We start from the raw sequence: 26,684 nt of genomic DNA, 5'->3' as shown, positions 1-26,684 counted from the left end.
CCTCGCCCCACTCTCACCCTCGCTGAGCTTCCAGCCCAGACTCCAGCCCCGCTCCGTCCCACCTGGCGCGCCTGCAGGGCCTGCATCCCCCTTCTGGAGGCGTCGGGGCACGGCCAGAGGCGCGGTCTGGGGGGGCGCGGCCTGGGGGGCGCGGCCTGGGGGCGGACCCCCTGAGGCCCCGCCCCACCCGCCCCATCCCGGCGTCCCCCCAGCCGCGCCCCCAGCTGGACCGAGCCCGACCCAGCCGCGGCCGGCCAGCCATGGGGACGGGAGCGCGGCGGCGCCCGCAACTTCTCCCGCTGCTGCTGCTGCTCTGCGGTAAGGGGGCGTCGGCCCGCACCGGGGGCGCCCCCAACCCCCGGGGTCGACGGGACTCGCGTGGACCGGCACCTTACTGCACCTGCGCCGCGCTCCTTCCCTTGCTCCAGAGCTGGGGAGGCGCGCGCAGTGGCCCTGGCGGGATCCTCAGGCTCTGCAAGAGGGTTCTACCCGGGAGGAGCTGGGGGCGAAGGACTCTGGCGGGCAAGGGAGGCACAGGGTCCCCTCCCGGCTCTTTTGCCGGCGGGGTCAGGCAGACCCCGCTCCTCCTAGTTGTGATGTCCCCCCACCCCTGTTCTGGGGTCGCCTCAGGGTGGGTGAGCGGAGGTGGACCAGGTCTGGCTCCTTTCCCCTGTCCCCCAAGATGGGCCCTGTGTGAGGTAGTGAGCTCCCTGTCCTGGCATTGAGTGCGTGCCCACCACTCACAGGGGCGTGGCCGGGTGGACTCCGGACTGGGTAGCTGGTCCCCCCAGAGGAGCCCTTCAGTGTGTGGACGCCTGTGTGTGTCCTGCAGCTGGCTGAGAGGGAAAGCGGGGCGACGCTCTCAGCCTTCCTCTCCTAATGCCTTCTTCCGCAAGAAATCAGGACTCTAGGGAGAGCTATTGCTCACAAAATGGGAATAGATTAAACTAAAAGCTTGTTTTGAAGTATCTTACTAAAGAAATTATCCAAGAAAAAGTAAGGCGGGGGAAGAGAGAGAGAGAGAGAGAGAGAGAGAGAGAGTGTGTGTGTGTGTGTAAGGGCTGTTGGGGAAGAGCACTTGCTGAGGGCTGCGCTGGGGTCCGCTAAGCGGTGACCGAGCCTGGGCAATTCTGGTGGTGGGGGACCTTGGTGATGGAGGGCCCTGGCCTGGTGGTCCCCAGTCTCCCTGGCTGTAAGATGCAGATTTGGGCCTGTTTTGATGATTTTGCCTTTGGTAAGGGAGGTGGGAAAGGGTGGACCAAACTCAGCAGTCATTTTCCTTCCACTGAGGAGGTCTTGGGGTGCAGAACCTTCATGTGTGGCTTCATTTTGTGACCCAGGGCTGGAGCCCAGACTGTGGTGGAATTTGTGCTGAAGTGCAAAGGTGCATGGCAGCTCCTGAAATCAGGAGCATGCTGATTTGGGATTTCAGCAAGCTTCCAGTCAGAGCCCCTCAGGGGGAGATCTTGGTCCCTATAATGGAAGGAAGGGCCTCTGAATTCTTTCCGGGAGAAGCTGAGGCTCTCCTGATCACCTCCAGTATGGAATTGAGCAGGACCACAGACTTCCGCCTGCACAGAATCCCCCCTCTTAATAATCCTGTCTCTTGTGGACCCGGTTCTGAGGGCCACTTCTTTGTCTTGCTGTGTTGGTGCTGACTGTCCCCCTCCAATGGGACATGGGTTCCTGCTCCCTGGACAGAATGGAGACCAGGTCCAGCTTCTCAGGAGACCCTCCCAGTGTTCGCCCGGCTAGAGTGAGATTCAGAGAGAGCTAAAACTTGCTCATGGTCACAGGCCGATGTCAGAGGTGGGACTGGAGCCCACATCTGCCCTGGATGCTGCCGTGCCTGGAAGAAGGAGCGGGTTGGGTTCCTCTTGAGTGAGGACTGGCTCTGGCGGGCCAGCAGGGAGGGTGCCGGCCTCTAGGGCTTCTTTAAGAATTCCAAACCTTTTTTCAGAAAGCATTTGATGCTGTGCAGGGCCATAGGGATGTGAAGTCCGGCAGGTGTCTACTCAGCAGGAAGCTTTGCTGTGGTGCCCAGCCCTTGACTGGACTCTTCTGGCCTGGGTGAAAATCCTGATCATGATCCCAAGATTCTAAGGCACTCACTGGCCCTTAGCCTCAGTTTCCCAACTGCAATGTAGATATAATAATAGCAACCTGTAAAGGGCTGCTGAGACCGTCAGTTTGATTCCATTCGGTTTCTTCCCTGTTGCCTTGTGTTGGGCATGGGATTGTGGGGTGGAAGGGTTCGTGCTTAAACAAGGGGAGGGCTGGGAAGGCACCCACCAGTGACGGCAGTGGGCTTCATGAGGCTCACTCACAGCACCCGAAGATGGAGCACCGTAGTGTGTGTGTGTGCCTGTGTGTGCAAGTGTGTGAACATGGTACCACCATTGTTATCACCAGTAAAAGTAATGACGTCCTGCTGCCACGTTACCTGTGGTCACACTGATTCTGCTGAATCATGTGGGCCCACGGGCCGTGGTTGGATAGCAGTAACTCTGGTGAAGTAAGGACCTGAAGATCAGCTGGGCGCAGTGGCTCACACCTGTAATCCCAGCACTTTGGGAGGCTGAGGTGGGTGGCTCACGAGGTCAGGAGTTCGAGACTGGCCTGGCCAAAATGGTGGAACTCTGTCTCTACTAAAAATATAAAAATTAGCTGGATGTGGAGGTGGCCATCTGTAATCCCAGCTGCTTGGAAGGCTGAGGCAGGAGAATTGCTTGAACCTGGGAGGCAGAGGTTGCAGTGAGCAGAGATTATGCCGTTGTATTCCAGCCTGGGCAACAAGAGCAAGACTCTATCTCAAAAAAAAAAAAAAAAAAAAACAAAAAAAAAACTTGAAGGTGGTGACTGACCAAGAAGAGGACCATAGAGTTTTGGTGCTGGAGGTGCCTTGGAGGTTATGTGACCCTACTCTTCATGCTGTGGATAAGGAGACAGAAGCCTGGAGGGTAGAGATGGAGTTGCCCAGCCACAGAGACCAGGGGCAGAACCGCCCAGAATCCACAGCCTCCCAAGGTCAACTGACCAGGCCCACTGCAGGCACCAGCCAGTGTGGTCGATAATCTGTTTCTGTCAGGGAGGGGGAGAGTGCCTGTATTTCATTTCCAAATGACTGGCCACAAAAGCCCTTTCTCGAGGAAATGCGTCTGTTTGGCTGTTTATCATCTCTCTGCGTCTGGAAGTCTCTGAGACAAAAGAAACACAGGCCAGCCGGCGTGTTCTTTGTTTCCCCATGAAACCAACCAAAATGGATTTCTATTTTGATTCAGTTCCTGCGACCTTTACTAATGCAGCCAGTAGCTTGATTGGTAATGGCCCGCTTTTGTGGCGTTTCCGGGAATCTGTCTTTACACTGCTGTTCTAACATTGGGTGTGTTGTCAGGTTTTGCTGGGAGCCTCTCAAGCCTCATGCACATTAGAAATGAGCTCCCAGGGCTGGTGCTGTCACAGGCATCGTCATAGCACCTCCACGGGCAGAGAAGTTATCCCAGAACACCTGCCTGAGGATGGCACGTGGTCTTCAGAGGCACATTTACAATCTGCCTGGCCCAGGCCCTTGCGATGGGGCATGTGGAGGTTCTGGGGTATATAGAGATTTGGGGCATGCACAGATTCAGGGAGGGGCATGTTGCCAGGGATGCTTCCTTCTCTTTAGATAGCTGTGCCACCTGGGTTGGTGTTTGTAGAGACTTGGGGAGGGGCTGGGTGATGTCCCGGCATTGGGGGTGGTGGGAAGTGGATGCTCTGTTTGCCTGGCTCAGTGGGGGAGATCAGGGGCTCAGGGAGAATAATAGTTGTCTGAGGATAATGGATATTTATCAGGACCTTGTCCCAGAACTGTGTTTCAGAGCATCATGGTTTTTGTTTTTTGTTTTTTTGAGACGGACTTTCACCCTTGTTGCCCAGGCTGGAGTGCAATGGCTCCATCTCAGCTCACCACAACCTCCACCTCCCGGGTTCAACTGATTCTCCTGCTTCAGCCTCTTGAGTAGCTGGGATTACAGGCATGCGCCACCATGCCCGGCTAATTTTGAATTTTTTTTTTTTTTTTTTTTTTTTTAAAGACGGGGTTTCACCACGTTGGTCAGGCTTGTCTTGAACTCCCGACCTCAGGTGATCCCGCCCGCCTTGGCCTCCAAAGTGCTTGGATTACAGGCATGCCCCACCACACCTGGCCTAATTTTGAATTTTTTAGTGGAGACAGGGTTTCTCCATGTTGGTCGGGCGGGCATGGAACTCTCAACCTCAGGTGATTTCCCGCCTTGGCCTCCCAATGTGCTGGGATTATAGGCGTGAGCCACCACGCTGGGCAGAACATCATGGTTAATGTGAAAATGCAGCAGACACAGGCCCTGTTTAGGGAGGTGGGCGGTAGGAACAGCCACGGCTTGGGCTGGCTGCAGCAAACACCTCCAAGGAACGGGCTGGGGAGGAGAAGGCAGCGGTTCAGATTTGTTCTGACTTCCAGGACGAGGAAGAAGGAAGAAGAGGAGAGGAGAGGAGAGGAAACAGGGGAGGGGGAGGAGGGTAAAGAGGGAGAGGGGAAGGAGGAAGAGAGAAAGAAGGGGAACGAGGAGGAGGCGGCGGAGGAGGAAGAACTGGGCTGGGTCTCGGAGGTCTGATAGGTGGCAGAGCAGGCTGAGGAGGGACCAGGTCAAGGGGTCCAGGTTCAGACCTAGGGGTTCAGGTGGGCCAGGCTGCAGGCGTGGGCACTGGCCAGGAGGGACACAGTGGGGCTAGCCTGATTTGTGCCCACTAGGATTGTGGGCAGAGCTCAGGAGACCCATGCAAGGGTGCTGAGAGAATCTGTCGGGGGATGGCACCAGGCCCAGGGATGAGGACGGGGCTGGGTGTGGAGAGCAGCTAGGCAAACCTTCAGAGCCCACAGCAGAGGCAACTTTAGGGCGGGGCTGCCTTAGTCCTCATCTGCCTCCATGCAGCCCCTGGGGCTTGCACCCCTTGGTCACTTATGCCAGAGCTGTCTTCCCACCTGCAGGCAGGTGCAGTTGAGCGGAGGGGCAGAGGGAGGCCTTGGGAGAGCCGCTTTCTTCTGGGACTTCATCTCCCCATCTCTAAACTGAGGGAGGTGGTGAAGGAGGAATGATGCTTTTTGGGCCCTTCCCAGGATCGATGCCGACCTGTACTCCAGAATCTAATGCAGGGCCCAGGCTTGGCAGAGAAGGAAAGGAAGGCAGGGGCTAGGGGCTGGGGCCAAGTAGAGCACTCTAGCCAGGAGCCCTCAGGGCAAGGAGGTGAGCCTTGGATGAAGCCCTGCTTGGCAGAGCAAGGGCGGGAATTGGGGTGAGGGTGTGAGCCTGAGGCAGTGGTGACATGCCACCTGGAGACAGCTCTGTGGGCACATGGCCTGGTTCTGAACCTCGACTCCCTTGCCGTGCCTAACTGAGCAGGCAGCTGACCCGCCCTACCACAGGGTTTCAGCCTCTAAGTGCCTGCCGGGTCTGGCTGTTGTAGGGCCCGGTGGGTTGGGCCACACTTAGAGCAGGGCATTCCAGGAGCACTGGTCAGTACTGAGGGGTGTGGAGAGCTGCACTGAAGGGAAAGAGAAACGGGGGAAGGGTCTGTCAGGTAGGTGCCACTGGTTCCGTTTCTGGATGGGGACATTGAGGCTCAGAGGAGTGAGTGAGTGAGTGTCAGGGTCCAGGGCAGAGCTGAGGTGAGCACCTGGAGCCTCCTGGCTCCTGCTTGCTGCTCTCCCATCCCCCATGCCCGTACTCCTTGTAGTGTTTCCTCGGAATTGCAGAGGGGCTTGCCTGGAGCTTGCAGAGATCAGTGCTCCGGCCCTCAAGCCTGTTGGACTGGAATCTACATTGCTGGAGGTCTTCAGGTGATGGCCTGCATATCTGAGTGGAGACACATGGCTTTCCATCTCTCAGTCTCAGCCTTGACCCCACGTCAGAATCACTTGGGGGTTTTAACAAACATGAATCTGGCTTCACACCCCAGAGGCTCCCATGCAAGAGGCCTGGGCTGTGGCCTGGGTGAGCCTAGTGTGCAGTTGACTTTGCTGGTCTGTTCTACCTCTGGTGGCTGCCCTGAAAGATGACAGTGCGCAGAGGAGCTAGGGATAGAGCCCCCAAGCCTGAGGGCTTTCAGAGTGGGGTCATGAATGACGGCCCTCACCAGCCTCGTAGCAGAATGGCTTCACTTTTGAGTCTTTTATTATTTATTGGTTCCTTTTTTTTTTTTTTTTTTTATTAGTAGAGACGGGGTTTCACCATGTTGACCAGGATGGTCTCGATCTCATGACCTCGTGATCCACCCGCCTCGGCCTCCCAAAGTGCTGGGATTACAGGCTTGAGCCACTGCGCCCGGCTATTGGTTCCTTTAAAGCACTTCAGAGTCTAGAGTTGTGCTAAAATAGAACCTGGGGTTAACAGCCTGAGACACACAGAAGCGGGAGCTGCTGTCGTCCAGGAAGGAGGCTGTGGTGAGGGGGACAGTCTGATTGTGGAGGAGGAGGGGCACGTGCTGCCAGCAGCCAGAGGGTCCTGGAGCAGCAGCTCATGAGTGGGGCAAGCTGGAGCCTGGGGCAGCAGTGGTGGGGACATGAAGTTGGGGCCCAGTGGAGACTAACCTTGAGAGAGATTTTGTAGGTGCACAATTATTAACCAATGAAAACACACAGAATCAGAATCACTCTTCTTTACAGATGGGGAGACAGAGGCCCAGAAAGGTGAACGGCCCTGCTTGGAGTCACACAGCAAATCAGGAGCTCAATGGGCTGAGGTCTCTGCCTTCTGGCTCTGTGCTGGCAGGGCATCTGGAGGGTGGCATGGTCAAGCTTCAGAAGGACACAGGCCTCCCTTCCTGCAGAGAGGGAACAGGCTTCTCTTGAAGGGATGCCAGCTCCAGTCCTGGCTGGTGCTTGCCCAGGACTCCATGATGTGAAGACTCAGAGGCCCTATGTGGGCTAAGTGGGAGAATCCTGTGGCTGAAAACCCACTTCTGCCTTTCTATTAGACTTTAAATACACTCTGAAGACCTGTGCGTCTTGCTTCAACCTTGCCCTAGGCCGACCTTTCCAAAGTCACTTCTTCTTCCCTTTACCCCAACGCTGGTGTGCACCCTGCCTGTCCACAGTATGCCCAGCTCCACTGTCCTCCTGCCTGTGTCCTGGACACCTCTGCTCCTCCTCTGTTCATGTTTTCTATTAGCTTCCTGATTTTTATCTGTTTGCTCTGTAAATTATTGAAAGAGGAGTAGTCTCCAACTGTTGGCTGGGTGCAGTGGCTCGTGCCTTTAATTCCAGCACTTTGGGAGGCCAAGGTGAGAGGATCTTTGGAGCCCAGCCTGGGTAATATGAGATCTTGTCTTTACAAATGACTAAAAAAAAATTAGCCGAGTGTGGTGGTACATGCCTGTGGTCCCAGCTACGCAGGAGGCTGGGGTGGGAGGATCGCTAAAGCCCAGGCAGTGAAGGCTGCGGCGAGCCATGATCACGACACCGTACTCCAGTCTTGGTGACAGAGTGAGACCCTGTTTCAAAAGAAAAAAGAAAAGAATTCTCCAATTGTAATTGTGGATTTGTAATTTTCTTCTTGTAGCTCTGTTTTTGCCATGTGTGTTTTGACGCTGTTATTAGGTGCATAAATATTTAGGGTTCTTGATGAATTGAGTCCTTTATTGTATTGAAAAGACTCTTTAGAGTCTCTAGTAATATTTTTTGCTCTAAAACACTCTTTGTCTGATATTAATATGGTCCCACTGCATCTTTCTTTTGATTAGTGGTAGCAAGTTGTGCCTTCTCCCACTCTTTCATTTTGAACCTATTTGAGTCTTTTCATTTAAAGTTGGGTTCTTGTTAGCAGCCTACTGTTGGGCCTTCCTTTTTGTTCTCATCTGACAATCTTTGTTTCTTAGTTGAAGTGCTTAGATCATTTACTTTCAATTTGATTGTCGATATGGTTGGATTTAAATCTACCATTGTACCATTAATTCTCTCCCTCCCTTTTCTCCTTTTCTGCCTTCTTTTGGACTTAGTATTTAGTATTTATTGTTATTACACCATTTCTTCTCTCTCTTGCCCTTCTCCTCCTCCATTGTTGCAAATTGGATGTAATTCTTTTTTTTATTTTTTTTTGGTTACTCCAGTGGTTGCTTCAGGGTTTGTGGCATACATCTTTAACTTATGAATCTGTCTTCATGTGACATTACGCCGATTCATGGATAGCCTAAGAACCTGCCTTTTCTCCTTTCCTGATCTTTATGCCATTGTTGTCATACATTTTACCTGAACCAAAGTTATAAATCTCGCAACACATGATTATTATCTTTTACAGAATTTAAATATTGAGAAAAATTCTATACATTTACTTACATAGTCAAAATTTCTGGTGTCCTCCATGCCATTGCATAGGTCCATATTGGCTTCTGACAGGCTTCCCTTGTCCCTAAGGGGCATCCTAAACATTACTTATAGTCTGAGTGTGTGGGTGATATTTCCTTTCACCTCTTGTGTATTTGAAAAAGTTTTTATTATGCCTTAAGAAGCCAGCATTATTGAGATATAATTCACACACCACACAGTTCACCCACTTAAAGTATACATCAGTGTTTTTTACTACACTCACAGAATTTTGCAACCATCACTATAATCAATTATAGAACGTCATTGTCGCCACAAAAATAAACCCCCTACCCTTTAGCAGTCCCTCCCTATTTTCTCCAACCCCCTGAGCCTTAAGGAATCACTGATATGTTTACTGTCTCTAGATTTGCTTATCCTGCACGTTTTGTGTAAATGGAATCATACAATATGTGAGATTTTGTGACTGGCTTCTCTCACAGCAGAATGTTTTTAAGGTTCATTTATGCTGTGGTGTGTATTAGCACTTCACTGTTTTATGTACAAATAATACTCTATGGCATGGATATGCCACATTCTAGCCATTCATCAGTTGGTGGACATGGTTTCTTCCTTTGGCTATTATAAATGATGCTGTTATGAACCTTCCTGTAAAAATTTTTATGTGAACATGTGCGGTATAAATTTAGGAGTGGAACTGTGGAGTCATATGGTAACTCTATGTTTACCATTTTGAGAAACTGCTAGACTTGTTTCCAATGTGGCTGCTTTATTTTACATTCCAATCAGCAGTAATTCTTAAAGGTTCCAATTTCTGCATGTCCTCACCAACTTTTTTTTTTTTTTTTTGAGATATGGCCTCACTCTGCTGCCCAGGCTGGAGTGCAGTGGTGCAATCATAGCTCATTACAACCCTGAACTCCTCAAGACAACCTCCCACTTCAACCTTTTAAGTGGCTGGGGTTACACGCCTGTACCATCATGTCTGACTCCCTTTTTGATGATAGCCATTCTGGTGGCTCTGAGTGTTGTCTGATTGTGGTTTGATTTGCACCTCCCTGACACTTAACGATGTTGATTAAAGACAATCATGTGCTTATTGACCATTTGTATATATTTTTATAGAAATGTCTATTCAGATCCTTTGCCCATTTTTAATTCGTTTATTTTCCCCTTTGTTATGGAGTTGTAAGAATTTTTTATGTAACCAGGATACAAGCCTTTTATCAAATATATGACTTGCATATATTTTCTTTCATTCTGTGGGTTGTCTTTTCACTCTCTTGATGCTATCCTTTGAAGTACAGAAGTTTTAAAATTTGATGTGTCTAATTCATCTATTTTTCTTTTATTTCTTGGGCTTTTGGTGTCATGTATAAGAAGGCTTTTTCTCACACAAGGGCACAAAGATTTTCTCCTGCATTTTTCTAAAAGTTTTATTTATTTATGTATTTAATTAAAAATTAATTTATTATACTTTAAGTTCTGGGGTACATGTGCAGACCGTGCAGGTTTGTTAGATGGGTATATAGGTGCCCTAGTGGTGGTTTGCTGCATCTATTGCCCTATTTTTATTTATTTTTCAAGACAGAGGCTCGCTTTGTTGCCCAGGCTGGAGTGCAGTGGTGCAGTCTCAGCTCACTGCAACCTCTGCCTCCCAGGTTCAAGCGATTCTTGTGCCTCAGCCCCCTGAGTAGCTGGATATTTTAAGAGTTTTATAATTTAGCTCTACATGTAGGTCTGTGATCCATTCTGAGTTGATTTTTGTGTTTGAGGTGAGAAGGGTCTGACTCTCTTCTTTTGCAAGCGTGTATCCAGTTGCCCCAGTACCACTGGTTGAAAAAGAATATGATTTCCCTAGTGAATTGTCTTGGTATCTCTGTAGAAAATCAATTTATCGTAAGTGTGAGAGTGTATTCCAGGACTCTGAATTCTATTTCATTGGTCTATTTATCCAACCTTATGCCGGTACCATGCTGTCTGGATTACTGTTACCATGTTGTAAGTTGTAAGACTGGGATGTGTGAGTCCTACAGTTTTGTTCTTTTTCATGATTGTTTTGGCTATTTTGTGTCCCTTGCTTTCCCACAGAAACTCTTGAATCAGTTTATCAATTACTGCAACGGGCCAGCTGCGGTTTTGTTAGGGATTGCTTGAGTTTGTATATCACTTTAGGTAGTACTGACATCTTAACAACAATTAGTGTTCCAATGTGTTAACATATGATGTCTTTCTTTTTAGGTAGCTCTTTTAAAATTTCTTTCAACAGGCTGGGCGCAGTGGCTCATGCCTGTAATCTCAGAACTTTGGAGGCCGAGGTGGGTGGATCACCTGAGGTCAGGAGTTTAAGACCAGCTTGGCCAACATGGAGAAGCCCTATCTCTCACTAAAGATACAAAAATTAGCTGGTGTGGTGGTGGGTGCCTGTAATCCTGACTACTTGAGAGGCTGAGGCATGCATCCCTTGAACCGGGGAGGTGGATGTTGCAGTGAGCCGAGATAGTACCACTGCACTCCAGCCTGGGTGACAGAGTGAGACCGTGCCTCAAAAAATCAAATGTTTTATACTTTTCAGAGTACAAGTTTTGTCCTTTTTAATTATACTTCTTTACTAAGAATTTCATTCTTTTTGATTGTATTGGAATTGTTTTCTTCGTTTCCTTTTTGGACCATTCATTGCTAATGCACAGAAATACAACATATTTTTGTGTGTTGATTTTGTACACTGCAACTTTGCTGAGCTAGTTTGTTAGCGGTAACAGTCTCTCTCTCTCTCACTGTGTGGGTCTGCATGTTGATTCTTTTAGATTTTCTACATATAAAATTATGTCATCTGTGAATAGAGATAGTTTTACTTCTTTCTTTCTAATTTGGATGCTTTTTATTTCACTTCTTGCATAATTGCTCTGGCTAGAACTTCCAGTGCTATGTTGAATGGAAGTGTTGAAAACAGGCGTCCTTGTCTTGTTCCTGATCTTAGAGGAATAGCTTTGACTTTTATCATTGATTATGTGAACTCTGGGCTTTTCATATATGGTCATTATCATATTGAGGAAATTCCATTCCATTCCATTCCTAATATATTGAGTGTCTTTTAATTATGAAAGGACATTGGATTTCGTCAAATGCTTTTTCTGCATCAATTGAGATGATCACGTTATTTCATTAATGTGATGTATTACATGAATTGACTTTCTTATGTTGAACCACCCTTGCATTCCTGAGATAAAACCTTGGTCATGGTGTATAATCCTTTTTATATGTTGCTGGATTAAGTTTGCTAGTATCAAAGGTTTTTATATCTATATTCAGAAGCAATATTGGCCTATACATTTCTTTTCTTATGATGTCTTTGTCTGGTTTTGCTGTCAAGATTATAATGGCTTCAGAGACCAAGTTTCAGAATAGGGAAGTGCTGCTTGTTCTGTTTTCTATAGGAGTTTGTGAATCATTTCTCTTAACTATTCTTTCAATGTTTGGTAGAATTTGCCAGAGAAGCCATCTACACCTGGGATTGTCTTTGGGAGAAATTTTAAAATTACAAATTCAATCTCTTTACTTACTATAGACCTATTCAGATTTTTGATGTCTTCTTGAACCAGTTTCAGTAGTTTATGTCTTTAATAGCTTCCTAGGGTTGTCATAACAAAGTACCACAAGCTGGGTGGCTTAAAACCCATTCTGGAGGCCAGAAGAACCCAGGTGTTGGGCATTCCTTCCCAGCCTCTTCCAAGCTTCTGGTGACCCCAGGCATTCCTTGGCTTGTGGTAGCATCCCTCCCATCTCTGCCTCCATCTGTCGTCTTCTCCCTATGTGTCTTCACATCATCTTCTTTCTGTGCGTGTCTTTCTCTGGGTCCATATTTCTCCTTTTTTAGAATATACCAGTCATGTTGGATTAGGTTCTACCCACATGACCTAGTTTTAACTTGATTACCTCTGTAAAAACCCTATTTCCAAGTAAGATCAGAATCTGAGCTGAACTAAGGGTTAGAACTTTCACATATCTCTTTTAGCGGAGACATGATTCATTCCATAACAACGTCTTACTAGGAATTTGTCCATTTCATCGACATTATCTAATTTGTTGGCATACAGTAGTTCATAGTATTTGCATATAATCTTTTTTATTTCTCAAACACAGGTAGTGATGCAGCGACATCCCCTCTTTCATCCCTGATTTAGCAATTTCAGTCTCTTTCTTTTCTTCCCAGTAAGTCTAGTTAAAGTTTTGTCAATTTGTTGATCTTTTAAAAGAATGAGCTTTTGGTTTTGTTGATTTTTTTCTATTTTGTAGTTCATTAATTTCTCCTTTAATCTTAATTTATTCCTTTCTTCTGCTGTCTTTAGGCTTAGTTTGATATTCTTTTTCTGGTGTCTTAGAGTGGAAGGTTAGGTAATTGATTTGAGATCTTTCTTCTTTCTTCTTTTTATTTTATTTTATTTTTTAAGAGATAGAGTCTGGAGTGCAGTGGTGTGATCATGGCTCATTTCGGCCATGAACTCTTAGGCTCAAGCGATCCTCCCACCTCCTTATCCCTAGTAGCTGGGACTATAGGTGTGCCACTATGCCTGGCTAATTAAAACATTTTTATTTTGTAGAGATGGAGGGTTTGCTATGGTGCCCAGACCAGTCAAGAACTCCCAGCTACAAGCCAACCCACCTGGGATTATAAGAGTGAGACACCATGTCCAGCCTTTTAAAAAATCTTAATATAAGTTTTTACAGCTAAAATTTTTCTCTAAGTACTGTTTTAGCTGCATCCCTCTAAGCCTTCGTATATTGTGTCTTTTACTTTTATTCATCTAAAAATCTTATTTAATTTCCCTCGTGAAATCTTCCTGGCCCATTGGTTATTTAGGAATATGTTGTTTATTTTCTACTTATTTGTGAATTTCCCTAAATTATTTCTGTCTTTGATTTCTTTCTTTTTTTTTTTCCTCTCATGAAGAGTTTTTTTTTTCCCATTTATTTATTTTATTGCATTTTAGGTTTTGGGGTACATGTGAGGAACATGCAAAATTGTTGCATAGGTACACACGTGGCAGTGTGATTTGCTGCCTTCCTCCCCGTCACCTACATCTGGCATCTCTCCCCTTGCTATCTCTCCCCAGCTCCCCACCCCCTACTGTCCCCCCCATTTCCCCCCAACTGACCCCAGTGTGTAGTGCTCCCCTCCCTGTGTCCATGTGTTCTCATTGTTCAACATCCGCCTGTGAGTGAGAACATGCGGTGTTTGATTTTCTGTTCTTCTGTCAGTTTGCTGAGAATGATGGTTTCCAGGTTCATCCATGTCCCTACAAAGGACACAAACTCATTGTTTTTGATGGCTGCATAGTATTCCATGGTGTATATGTGCCACATTTTCCCTATCCAGTCTATGGTCGATGGGCATTTGGGTTGGTTCCAGGTCTTTGCTATTGTAAACAGTGCTGCAATGAACATTCGTGTGCACGTGTCCTTATAGTAGAACGATTTGTAATCCTTTGGATATATACCCAGTAATGGGATTGCTGGGTCAAATGGAATTTCTATTTCTAGGTCTTGAGGAATCGCCACACTGTCTTCCACAATGGTTGAACTAATTTACACTCCTACCAACAGTGTAAAAGTGTTCCTATTTCTCCACATCCTCTCCAGCATCTGTTGTCTCCAGATTTTTTAATGATTGCCATTCTAACTGGTGTGAGATGGTATCTCAATGTAGTTTTGATTTGCATTTCTCTGATGACCAGTGATGATGAGCATTTTTTCATATGTTTGTTGGCCTCATGTATGTCTTCTTTTGTAAAGTGTCTGTTCATATCCTTTGCCCACTTTTGAATGGGCTTGTTAGTTTTTTTCTTGTAAATCTGTTTTAGTTCTTTGTAAATTCTGGATATCAGCCCTTTGTCAGATGAGTAAACTGCAAAAATTTTTTCCCATTCTGTTGGTTGCCGATTTGCTCTAATGACTGTTTCTTTTGCTGTGAGGAAGCTGTGGAGTTTGATTAGGTCCCATATGTCTATTTTGGCTTTTGTTGCCAATGCTTTTGGTGTTTTGGTCATGAAGTCCTTGCCTACACCTATGTCCTGAATGGTTTTGCCTAGATTTTCTTCTAGGGTTTTTATGGTGTTAGGTCTTACGTTTAAGTCTTTAATCCATCTGGAGTTAATTTTAGTGTAAGGTGTCAGGAAGGGGTCCAGTTTCTGCTTTCTGCACATGGCTAGCCAGCTTTCCCAACACCATTTATTGAACAGGGAATCCTTTCCCCATTGCTTGTTTTTGTTAGGTTTGTCAAAGATCAGATGGTTGTAGATATGTTGTGTTGCCTCTGAGACCTCTGTTCTGTTCCATTGGTCTATATCTCTGTTTTGGTACCAGTACCATGCTGTTTTGATTACTGTAGCCTTGTAGTATAGTTTGAAGTCCGGTTGTGTGATGCCTCCCGCTTTGTTCTTTTTGCTTAGAATTGACTTGGCTATGCGGGCTCTCTTTTGGTTCCATATGAAGTTTAAGGTGGTTTTTTCCAGTTCTGCGAAGAAGGTCATTGGTAGCTTGATGGGGCTAGCATTGAATCTGTAAATTACTTTGGGCAGTATGGCCATTTTCACGATATTGATTCTTCCTAACCATGAACATGGAATGTTTCTCCATCTGTTTGTGTCCTCTTTTATTTCGTTGAGCAGTGGCTTGTAGTTCTCCTTGAAGAGGTTCTTTACATTCCTTGTAAGTTGTATTCCTAGGTATTTTATTCTCTTTGTGGCAATTGTGAACGGAAGTTTGTTCTTGATTTGGCTCTCTTTAAGTCTGTTATTGGTGTACAGGAATGCTTGTGATTTTTGCACATTGATTTTGTATCCTGAGACGTTGCTGAAGTTGCTTATCAGTTTCAGGAGATTTTGGGCTGAGACGATGGGGTCTTCTAGATATAAAATCATGTCGTCTGCAAATAGAGACAATTTGACTTCCTCCTTTCCTGTTTGAATGCCCTTTATTTCTTTTTCTTGCCTGATTGCTCTGGCTAGAACTTCTAGTACTATATTGAATAGGAGTGGTGAGAGAGGGCATCCTTGTCTGGTGCCACATTTCAAGGGGAATGCTTCCAGTTTTTGCCCATTCAGTATGATATTGGCTGTTGGTTTGTCATAAATAGCTTTTATTATTTTGAGATATGTTCCATCAATACTTAGCTTATTGAGGGTTTTTAGCATAAAGGGCTGTTGAATTTTGTCAAAGACCTTCTCTGCATCAATTGAGATAATCATGGGTTTTTTGTCTTTGGTTCTGTTTATGTGGTGAATTACGTTTATAGACTTGCGTATGTTGAACCAGCCTTGCATCCCCAGGATGAAGCCTACTTGATCATGGTGGATAAGCTTTTTGATGTGCTGTTGCAATCGGCTTGTCAGTATTTTATTGAAGATTTTTGCTCTATATTCATCATGGATATTGGCCTGAAGTTTTCTTTTCTTGTTGAGTCTCTGCCGGGTTTTGGAATCAGGATGCTGTTGGTCTGATTTCTTTCTTTTCTTTTTTTTTGAGACGGAGTTTCATGTGTTACCCAGGCTGGAGTAAAATAGTGTGATCTCTGCTCACTGCAGCCTCCACCTCCTGGGTTCAAGTGATTATCTTGCCATAGCCTCCCAAGTAGCTGAAACTACAGTTCTGTACCACCGTGCCCAGCTAATTTTTGTATTTTTAGTAGAAATGGGGTTTTTCCATGTTGGGCTGGTCTTGAACTCTGGATCTCAGGTGATCTGTCCACCTTGGCCTCTCAAAGTGCTGGGATTATAGGTGTGAGCCACCACGCCCAGGCTTATTTTTGATTCCTAATTTTATTCCATTGTGGTCAGAGGACATTATATGATCCTTTAAAATCTATTAAGGCTTTAACAAAGTCTCATGTCTTTTTTGATTTTTTTTTCTTTTTAAGAAAATTATTTTATTTATTATTATTCTTTTCTGAGACAAAGTCTTGCTGTGTCACCCAGGCTGTAGTGCAATGGGATGATCATAGCTCATTGTAGCCTCAAACTCCTGGGCTTGAGCAATCCTTCCACCTCAGCCTCCCACAGTGACGGGATTACAGGTGTGGGATGCCATGCCTGCATCCATTGTTTTTGACCACACCCTTAGGCATGGACTTCTGCTCTGTTCCAAATGTAGTCAGTTCCTTCTGCAAGAGCTGTGGAAATATCTGTCTCTCCGTACAGCCTGCCTCTTCCCCTGGGCAGGTCCTGGCCCTGTATTGGACTTGGGGTTAGGGCAATGGCCTGCTTCTGCAGAATGACATCCCTGCCCCACAAGCAGGCACCCATGAGAGGGACTGTAGTTCCTAGTCTTGGCTTGCTGTTCCCAGTGTGGAACAGTGAGCTGGGGTGGGGTGGTTGGGGCCCATTACTCTTGGCCTGCCATGCCTGGGGCAGAGCCTCCATCTTAGAAGTGGGGACTGGGAGGGGCAGGGAGCCTCAGTCCTCTAGCCTCATCTGCCCAGAATGAAGAGACCTCCTGCAACATGGAGCTGGGATGGACATGTCTGCCATTCCAGGGTGAAACTGTAGCCCAGGACTGGGAGCTGGGGTAGAGAGAACCCCCACTTGTGATTGCACCCACTGGAGTACAGACTCTACAGCCAGAACCGGGGGGTGGAGTGAGAGCAGGTTGCAGCTAAAATATCACAGATTCTCACTATTTTTCCTGAGATGTAATAGATTTTCTTGAATAATCTTCATTGGATGCGTGCCTTTAGGATGAGTTCCTTATACCACCATCTCAGAAGGCTAGACCGCCTTGTTGGGTTTCTTTTCTTCTCTCCTCCCCTCCTCTCTTCTCTTCTTTCTTTTCTTTTGACTGAGTCTTGCTCTGTCACCCAGGCTAGAGTACAGTGGCATCATCTTGGCTCACTGCAACCTCCCCTTCCTGAGTTCAAGTGATTCTCATGTCTCAGCCTCCTTGGCAGACACAGAGGAAGGCAGCTCTGCTTCTTGCAGCAGGTGATCTGGGCCATGCCCCTTACCAGGTGAATGCCTCCTCCCTGCCCGCAGTGGACACCTGCAGCTCGGGCTGATCTACACCACGTGGCTTCTTATCCGCACTCACTCCTTGCAGCCTTACGCTACTCACTCTTGCCACTCTCCTGTCCCCCAGTAGCTCCATTGTGGCCTTGGCGTCACTCACGGGGTGGTCTGCACAGTCACTTCCTCAGCTGTGGTCCAGGCATCCTGCTGCAGTGGGGGTGGGCTGAGCATGCCAGTTCTCTTAACCCTTATCCGCTTCTTCATGGGATCTCCTCTAACCCAGCTTCAGCTGCCAGAACACAGATGACAAGGCTGCGTACACACGTGCGCATGCATGCATACACACACACACTAAGACGTAGATGGCAGGGCTGTGTACCTACACACATGCACACGCACCAAGACACAGGTAGCGGGGCTGTGCGTGCGCGTGCGTACTCACACACACACACACCCAGGACGCATATGCCTGGGCTCTCTCTTGAGTATCTGATGAGTTGATGAGTGCCAAAGCAGAGGTCAGCTGAGGGAAGTTTAGGAGCAGGGAGGTCCTGTGATGTGGAAATAAGATGACCGTGGAGACAGGTCCTGAAGGACAGGGCGCACTTCTCCGTGGGAGGGAGGATGTACCCCATGGGGAAATGTGTGGAGCGAAGGCGTGAGGTGGAAGAGGAGGGGATGGGATATGTCAGTGGGCAGAGGTTGGAAGGGCAGTGGGGAAATCCTGGGACAAGCAGCTTGTGTCAGACCCCGAGAAGGTCCAAAGGACTCATTCCCATTGCTGGGAAAGTGAGTCCCTGCAGTGGCCTCAGTCCCCGGTTTCCCAGAATCAGAGGGGTCTTTGAGAGGGCCGGGTGGTCCTTACTGGCCCAGAGCCCTCTCTGCCACCCCTGCAGGCATTGGGATGGTCCCCAGGTCTTAGAGTCCTCAGGATGCTCCCAGGCCCCGGGACTCCTAAGCTGGAGCTGGAGCCTCTTTTCCAGTCCTGATCTGCCCGGGACCCTCTCACCACTCCCCCAAGGAGTCTGGCCCAGGGTATCACTGCCTACTCCCTCCCTGTGGCACTGCCTGTGAGGCAGTGAAGTGAAAAGGTGGACTTGTCCTGTCTTGGGGACAGGTCCCTGTGCGGGAGCCTCCTTTCTGCACTGACAGGTCAGGGCGGAGGGTGGAGGATTCTGCTGGAAAGGTCTCAGGCTTGCAAATGGAGCCTTGCTAGTGAGTCCTCAGGTAACGGCCCCTCGGGCCTCCCGTGTCCTGGCATCCCCAGTGTGAACCACAGTGGGATTCTCACGGCTGTCCCCTTTCCAGGTGGGTGTCCCAGAGCGGGCGGCTGCAACGAGACAGGCATGTTGGAGAGGCTGCCCCTGTGTGGGAAGGCTTTCGCAGACATGATGGGCAAGGTGGACGTCTGGAAGTGGTGCAACCTCTCCGAGTTCATCGTGTGAGTGCCACTGCTGGGCGTGGGATCTGCTTTGCCCATGGCGCTGCCCACTGCCTGACCACTGCCCGACCATGGCCTGACCACACTCTACCCAAGGCCTCGCCCATGCCCCACCCATACCCCACCATAGGCTGCCCACAGCCCTTCCATGCACTGCCCCACACTTTGCCCAGGGCTTCCCATCACCCTCCGACACTCTGTCCCTGTTTCCGGCCACCCCACCCACATCCTGCTAGCACCTCACTCACGGCCCCGCCCAGGCCTTGCCCCAACCCGTGGCATTTGTGCCCCCACACCCACAGCACCTTCCCAGCTTCCTATCCCCCATTCTGAATCCTCACTCTTTGATGTTCTAGCAGTTCCATGCTGCCTCTGCTTCTCCCTCTCCTCTGTTATTTGGGAATCCTCCCCATGCCCACTTTTCCTCCTGAAACATATTAGTGCCCTGCCCTGGGAGTGTCCAGTTTGGGGGTTCCCTGGTCTGGGGGTGCCCTTCCTGGGGGATGCTCTGCTTGGAGGGTGCCCCCTCTGGGAAGTGTCCAGTTTGGGGGTGCCCTGGCCTAGGGGGTGGACTGTCCTGGAGCGGGTGCTGCTCTAGCCTAGGGGGTGCCCTGGCCTGGGGGATGCCTTGCCTGGAGGGTGTCCTGCCTCTCCTTAAAGCTGGAGTTGGGTGGACATTGTCATGTGTGTCTTTCTCACAGCACCAGTCACAGCTGGGTCTGTCCTCAGTGGTCAGAGGACTTGGAGGAATTGGGTCCCACTGACTTATACCAGGTTCAATTGTGGACAACACCACATAGTGAAGGGAGGGCCCCTTGTTCTAGAAACTTCCCAAGTTTTTTACCTGCTTACCTCCTTGGAAATGGCTCTCGGCCTCGCCGCCCTCTGGCCCACGGTACTCCACCTCTGGCTTTGCAGTCTTGTGCCCCCTGCCGGTGGCTGCTGGCAGACCCAAGCTGTGCTGGCCTGTTAGCCGGCACATGCGTGTTAGCACCCCAGCCCCTGCCCTCTGTAGACACTGACCATGGCCATGCCCTGGAAACCCTCCCTGGCCCTGGCCATTCTGGTGGCCCAGAAGAAGCTGGCTCCTTGAGACTGCTACACCTGCAGCCCCACCGCGTGAGGGAACTGCTCGCTGAACCAAGTGGAATGGAATGCTGAGTCTGCTGGGAAGGGGTGCTGGGATTCAGGAAGGGATTGGTAGGCTCTCTCTGATCTCAGTGAGCCTGGACACAGGCCTGGAGTGGACCCACGGGTGGGGATGGCGTCAGGGAGGAGGAGGTCATAGCTTCATGGCTTCTGGTCTCGCTCCTCTCTGTAACCTGCTAAAGCCTCAGTAAAGAGACTAAATAGGGACATCCAGCCCTGGATCGGGAGGACAGGAACGGAGGCAACCCGAGGGGCATTTAGGAGTCAGCGAATGAGTGGACAAGAGCCACTGACTGAGTGTCCTTGGTCAAGTCAGACCTGATGCTGGAAAGGGGGAGCTGGGAACAGCCAGGTTGACACTGCGGAGGCCTCCCGAGACCTGGCCAGCAGCACGAGCTCCCGAGAGTGGCAAGAATGGCTGAGAAGCAGTGAGGTGTCCAGAGCCCTCCTCCACCCCAGCTGGACACTGGAGGCATATTCTTGGAGCTGGTGACACCAGGGTCTCAGGCCTCCCCAAGTAATTGAGAAGGTGGTCACGGTGTCTCAGAGAGGGAGGCTGGAGAAAGCGGCTGACATGCACTGCCTTTTGCCACTGGGTCCAGGAGGGTGGTCGCGGGCAGGATTGGAGCTGTCCTTTCTGGAGAGTGAGACCAGACAAGAGGAATGACCTAGAAGCAGTGATCCTCCCACCCAGCCCCCGGAAGCTCTGGGGACAAGCCCCTCTGCCGGGTCCCAGTGTCTCTTCAGCTCTCAGTCCCCACTCCCAGTCATGAGTGTCCAAGCAGAGTCCCTGGATATCTGATCTAAGGCTCTGAGCCTGAAGGACAGAGACCAGAGAGATGAAACCAAGCAACCGTGGGGGCCATGAACCAAGAAGAAAACTTCACACGTCACTACCGGTATCTTCAGAGGGCAAGCAACTATCTCTCATGTGATGAATGAGAAAGAGAAAGAGCCTTAGAAATGGAAGACGAAATAAAAGTGAAATGGAATAGAAAGATTAGAAGAGAGATGGTGAGAAAATCTCCCAGGAATGGGGGGGCGGAGAGAGAGAGAGAGAGAGAGAGAGAGAGAGAGAGAGAGAGAGAGAGAGAAGATGATTAGGAGGTCAGAGGTCAGTCTAGGCATAACACCAAGATAGTAGGAATTCTAGAAAGAGAACAGGAGAATAAAGGGTTACAGGCCCCTTGCCAGGAGCAAGGGAGGAGCGAGGGCTTGCCCAGTGCTGGCACGAGGGAGGAAAATGTCCCACATGAGTATCTGATCTAAGGCTCTGAGCCTGAAAGACAGAGACCAGAGAGATGGAACCAAGAATCCCTGGGGGCCATGCACCAAGAAGAAAACTGCAAATGTCACTACCAGTATCTTCAGAGGGCAAACAACTATCAGAGCTGGGGAAACAAAGGAAAACTTCTGTACTTATCCAGAGGGAGGAAAAAAAAAAAGAGCTCCACATTGGAGATGAGGGGATCAGAGGCCTGCAGGACCCCCCACGACAGCCCTGGAAACTGAGGACCAGGGGATGCAAGGATTTGAGAATTTCAAAGGACTGTGGTTTCTCAACTAGTGGACTATTTGCCGCCAATCTGTCCACTAAATAGGGAGAAATGGAAACACCGTCAGACGTGTGGCACCTCCAGCATCTGATTCCCATACACCTTTCTCAAGCTCTGGCGGCTGTGCGCCAAGGTATGGAGCAAACCACGACGAAGGAAGCTGTGAGATTTGGGGAGCAGAGCCAAGGCAGGAGAGGGGAGCCCCAGCATGGCAGCATGCACCAAGTGGAGGAGGCCTGGCCCACGTGGAGGGCACCTGATGCTTATCTGACAAGATGACTACCTGCCCATGCCCTGCAGCCCAGCTCTGTTGAGAATGAAGGACACCCCTCTCTTTCCCCTGAATGTTTGTTCTGCTTTGGTCCCCGCTGAAGCAGGGTGGGTCTTGGTGAGTTTAAAGGAGAGGTGGCTTGTTCCCTTCAATAGGACTGGTTCACATAATGGCCCCATCAGGAGTCGTGGCTGGGAAGACCCTATTCCCCAAACTCTCCCGTGGCCTGCCTGTGGCTTTCCCTGGGGAGGGGTCTCATTGTCCCTTGGGGGCAACCAAAGCGTGTCTTCTTCTGGGAACCTCCCTCCAACAGCAGCGGTGGGCTCCTTCTGTGCCCAGTTAAGGAGCATTGCTATGGGATTTCCAAATGCAGCATGTATTGCCTGAGAACACACTCTCAGGTGGTGAAATGTAAAGCAAGGTGGGCAAAGACCCCAGAAGTGGGTGGGGGGAGAGGGAGTCTGACTGGGGGTTTGCCCCGCTTCCAGCCTGCTGGGCCCCTCTCCTTCCCATCCTGGGCTGTGGGTGCATCTTCTTTAGGGAAGGTGCTCTGGGGAGCAGGACTGAAGGGGGAACGAGGAGGCCCCAGATTATCCAGGGGATGAATAAATCATAATTTGTTCCTGGTTTTCTAGAGAAACACTGAGTGTGGGCATTTTTGCAGGTGACAAAAATGGAGATTTTGTGGATCCACAAAGATGGGTGCTGTGCTCAGCTCTGCCCCAAAACTAACAGCTGGGGTGGGCTCACCCCAAGACCTGCTCTGTGCCAGGCACTTGCTGGGGCACATAGACCTCAACTCATTTGGTTCTCTCAAAAACCTGATTGGCTGTTACTACCCACTTACAGATGAGGAAACTGTGGCCCAGGGAGGATAAATGACCTGGCCCACATCACAGAGATGGTGGGTGGCTGAGCTGGAGCTGGAGAGTCCCTGTGACATTGGCTCTGCATCCTGCGCCTGAAGCCACTGTCCATGCTGCCGTCTGGGATTACCCCTGCCCCGTGGGTTTCTCCATGTGGCCCAGCTCTGGCTGTGAGTGGGGTTTGGGAACAGCAGGGGCTTTCAGCCCTGTCTTACTCCTCTTGGGACAGTTCTGGGGCTGCACATCACTCCTCTTGCCATGTAGGCTCGCTGTCCACAGACGGTCTTCTCCAGGGTCTGTCTGGCTTGTTTCAGCCTTGGAGATGGTTGTTGGGGGTGTTGTTGGAGATGGCATTCCTGGGTAGCAGTTCAGTGGAATGACTTTGGAGGCACAGAGGTCACCGCACGTGACTCTCATCACACACATAGATGCTGGGAAATTCTGAAGGTGAAGGCTGTTGCAGGGTGTTGTTAGATGGCTCCCCAGCTCCCGGATCAGCTGGCGGGGGGTGGGGTTGGCAGCAACCACTGAATCTGGGGCCCTGTGGGAGAAGCAGGTCAGGGGAGTGAGGTCCATGGATCTAGCTGTTGAGGTGCCTCTAAAGCCTGGGCATGTCCCAGGGGCTGCATCTGACTGAGGCCCAGGAGAGCCAACAGCTCTGTAGCTGGATTTGAGGCTGTTCCTTTTGCTCTGGCCATTCTCTGCTGGCACTACCTGGAAAGGCACAGGTGTATGTCTGACCTGCATTCCAGAGTTGGTGTTGAGAGCCAGCCTTGGATCAGTCAGGAGCTGGGCCAGTCAGGAGCTGGCTCCCCAGACCCTGTCCGGGGCATGGGGCAGGAAGACCAGGAGAACCCTGGGTGGAGTGGGTCAGAAGTCCCTGTTCCCCACCCTTCCTGATGCTTTGGGACATCTAGGCCCAGATGATGTTCCATGCAGGAAGCAGCTCTTTCCTGTTGATGGGCCAGATCAGTGGCTCCCTCCTGGGACAGCACAGGAAGGATGAGATGAGCTGCTTTCCCATGGGGGAGCCAGGGCAGGACCCCTCAACCTCCTGCATCTGTCCTCATGCAGCACAGACATGGGGAAATGCTGGCCCTGGACAGAGCGGGTGGCATCTGGGTGGGAGTCCATCCAGATTAGTCTAGAACATTCTGGATGAGTGGCTGCCACTCTAGGCCTTGCAAACTCCAATGACAGGGAGGTTATCACCTCCACAGGCTGCCCGTTGGACCATGTGGTGGTTGGGAAGTCCTTGATGCTGAGTTAACCTCTGGGTCCTGGTGGCTGTAGCCCTTGGTCAGCATGAGGACTGACCAGAGCCGGTGCTGGGCAAACATGGAGCATCATGGTGGTTTGCTGAATGCCCTTCCCATCTTTGATCTCATGGACAGGGGATCCACAGGAGGGGGCTCCACGTGTCCTGCTAGATGGGGCCGAAGGGGGCAACTTCTGAGCAGCAGAAGGGACGGGGGCTCATAGGTCTGACTTCCACTTTTCCACCACTGGCACATGAGGGCAGGCTGACTTGTGGGAGGTGGCTGGCCCCTGGCCTCTGAGAGCCCCTTCTCCTCTTGTCCAGGCTCCAGTTCTGTGGACCTGCGTCTCGGGCCTTTAGGGTATCCTGGATGATGAAGGCCTTGCAGGTCCAAGAGGCTGTTATCCAGGCACCCTTTGGCCCTCTGGGCAGCCCTGGGTAGTGCTGGGAGGTCTGGGAGAGCTGGGCAGAGACCCTGGATCCTGGGAGCTCATGGCTTCAAAGGCAGCAAGTCATGGCCAGCGTGATGCAAATGTGGGCAGGGGACACAGGGAGTGAGTGGGTCATGGGCATAGATGACCCTGTGGCCAGGACAGGGCTTTTTCAAGGCTGGGCTGTGAGTAGGTGGCCAAGTGGGTTGGAACCCAAACCACCCCACCCATCTTCCTGGTCTCAGGGTCAGGGCAGGTGTGAGAGGCAATGGTGAGAGCCTGACTGTCACTCCCTCTGCTTTTGCAGGTACTATGAGAGTTTCACCAACTGCACTGAGATGGAGGCCAACATCGTGGGCTGCTACTGGCCCAACCCCCTGGCCCAGGGCTTTATCACCAGCATCCACAGGCAGTTCTTCTCCAACTGCACCATGGACAACGTCCGCTTGGAGGACCCCCCAGACGAGATTCTCATCCCACTGATTATTATCCCTGTCGTTCTGACTGTCGCCATGGCCGGCCTGGTGGTGTGGCGCAGCAAACGCACCGACACGCTGCTGTGAGGGTCCGGGTGAGACCGAGGGGTCACACCTGGCAGGCTGGAAGAAAGCTCCCTGGGATGGGAGAGCGGCTGGATGCCACCAATGCCCAGCCACTGTGGCCACACCCCACCCAGTCGTGGGCAGACCCCTCCCTTCCTGGGCTGACCTGCTCCCTCAAGGCCAGCCTGCTTCCTGGCTGGGGCTCAGGCTGCCTGCCCAAGCTCTTTGCTTGTTCTAGGGCCAGTGAAGGAAAATATAAGGCCAGAGCTTGTATGCTGGGCACAGAAACCGCCTGCTACATCCTGTGTTCCGCAGGCTGGGCAGGAGCCTCTGCCTGGAGCTTTCTATGCCATTTCTTAGCATAGAATCCAGCCTAGCTTTAGCCCCAGTCTGGGCCCTGCTTAGACTAGGTCTCCTGGCTTGACCCCATCTCTGGCTCCTGCCTTGGCTCCTGACCCAGCCCCAGCCCCAGCCCCTGCCTACACCTAGGTAGAAAGACAGGCAGGGGCTCTTAGAAGACGTTCTGTGCTGTGAACTCCTAGCCCTCCTGGTGAGCAGACAACTGGAAAGGCCGGGAGGAGGAGGGACGGGCCGGGGGTTCCCCGGAGCCACACGTGGCCTGCACAGTCTGTTCCATCATGATGCTGTGCCCACTATGGGCTGTGTGCATGACCACAGGCTGGAGTGAGGGTGGGTCCAAGTCCCTTACCGGGGCTTGTTGTGTGGATGGTGCCTGGGCCTTTTTGCTACAGGGGCTCCTTTGTGGGTGAGGGGCCATTTGGAATGGCATCCCATGAGCTTGTGGCCTCTATCTGCTGCCCTCTGTGTGTTATCTGAGTAAAGTCACCTTACTTCTGGAATTTCCTGTTTTATTTCATGTTATTCAGAGAGATGGTGGGTCTCTTGGGACTGATGAGTCCCCTGTATATATTGTACAGATAGGGAACAACTGAGGTCCTGGAATCCCAGAATGTCGCGCTCCGGGGGCTCAGAGAGTGTTCCAATAAGAGAGGGCCTGGCCGCAGGAGGGACTTGCCTAGCTGCTCGCAGCCCCCTGTGCACTTCCCACCCTTGACCTTGCAATTTGAGGATGAAGGGGAAGATTTCTCTCACCTCCATTTTCCCTTTGGGGCTGCCTTGGGCTTGCTAGGACCCTTGCCTGGGTTTTCTGGGGACCGAGAGGCCCTGGCCAGGTCTGGCTGGGGGCAGATGCTGGCCCTGCAGGTCCCTAAAGCTTGTGGAGGGGCTTCATCTCCAGGCCTCTGGCCAGGCTCTTGTCCAGGCTCCAGTTCTGTGGACCTGCATCTTTTGCGTGTGGGCTGTTGGATCCAGCGTCTTCTTGCTGTGAGTGGAGGCAGGCACCGCCCTGGTAGTTCCTCTGCCTTTAGAGGCCAAGCTCCGCCTCGATGCCCAGGTAGGCAGGTTCTGGCACTGGGGACCTGCATGGTGGATGCCACTGGACTGGACTGGAGGTCTAGGTGGGTGGCCTGAGCCTGCCGCTACGTGGGGCACAGTGTAGGGGATAGAATCTGAGTCTATTCCACGTTGCTAGGGCAGCATCGGCTAGGCGTGAAAGGTCGTAATCCCCACCACCCAAGCCTTGGCCAGCCATCTCTGAGATGGGACACCATTTGCCCGACGAGATGCCCGTGTGGAGCCAGGGAGGTCAGTGTGCCTTCAGGTGTCAGGCTATCTGGCCTGCACATGATCAGACGTTTGAGGTGGTGCCTCTGTGTTCAATGGGTCTTGGGGCGCCAGGCTGCTGTGGTAGGGGTGCAGCCCCGTCCCTTTGCTTGGGTTAGGCCCTCCTGGTTGTGCATCCCTGAAGCAAAG

General features: G+C 50.6%; 1 protein-coding gene across 1 annotated transcript; it reads left to right on the top strand.

The window, feature by feature from the left end:
* The first annotated feature begins 205 nt into the window (after positions 1–205).
* On the top strand, positions 206–25,711 carry RAMP3 (receptor activity modifying protein 3). Its single transcript, XM_032244286.1, has 3 exons — positions 206–318; positions 18,646–18,778; positions 24,617–25,711. Exons 1-3 carry the CDS (start codon positions 261–263, stop codon positions 24,870–24,872), a joined length of 447 nt encoding a protein of 148 aa, XP_032100177.1. The 5' UTR covers positions 206–260; the 3' UTR covers positions 24,873–25,711.
* Positions 25,712–26,684: the final 973 nt, after the last annotated feature.

Source organism: Sapajus apella, unplaced genomic scaffold (genome assembly GCF_009761245.1).
Source record: "Sapajus apella isolate SASKATOON/1434 unplaced genomic scaffold, GSC_monkey_1.0 scaffold54, whole genome shotgun sequence".
In the NCBI taxonomy this organism is placed as follows: Eukaryota; Metazoa; Chordata; class Mammalia; order Primates; family Cebidae; genus Sapajus; species Sapajus apella.
This window is presented reverse-complemented; position numbering and strand designations above follow the sequence as displayed.

Bases quoted from the DNA above. Each gene is read 5' to 3' on its own strand.
- RAMP3 (XM_032244286.1), top strand. From the start codon at position 261: ATGGGGACGGGAGCGCGGCGGCGCCCGCAACTTCTCCCGCTGCTGCTG. The intron at 319-18,645 runs GTAAGGGGGCGT...TCCCCTTTCCAG, and splicing joins GCTGCTGCTGCTGCTCTGCG to GTGGGTGTCCCAGAGCGGGC. The intron at 18,779-24,616 runs GTGAGTGCCACT...CTGCTTTTGCAG, and splicing joins AACCTCTCCGAGTTCATCGT to GTACTATGAGAGTTTCACCA.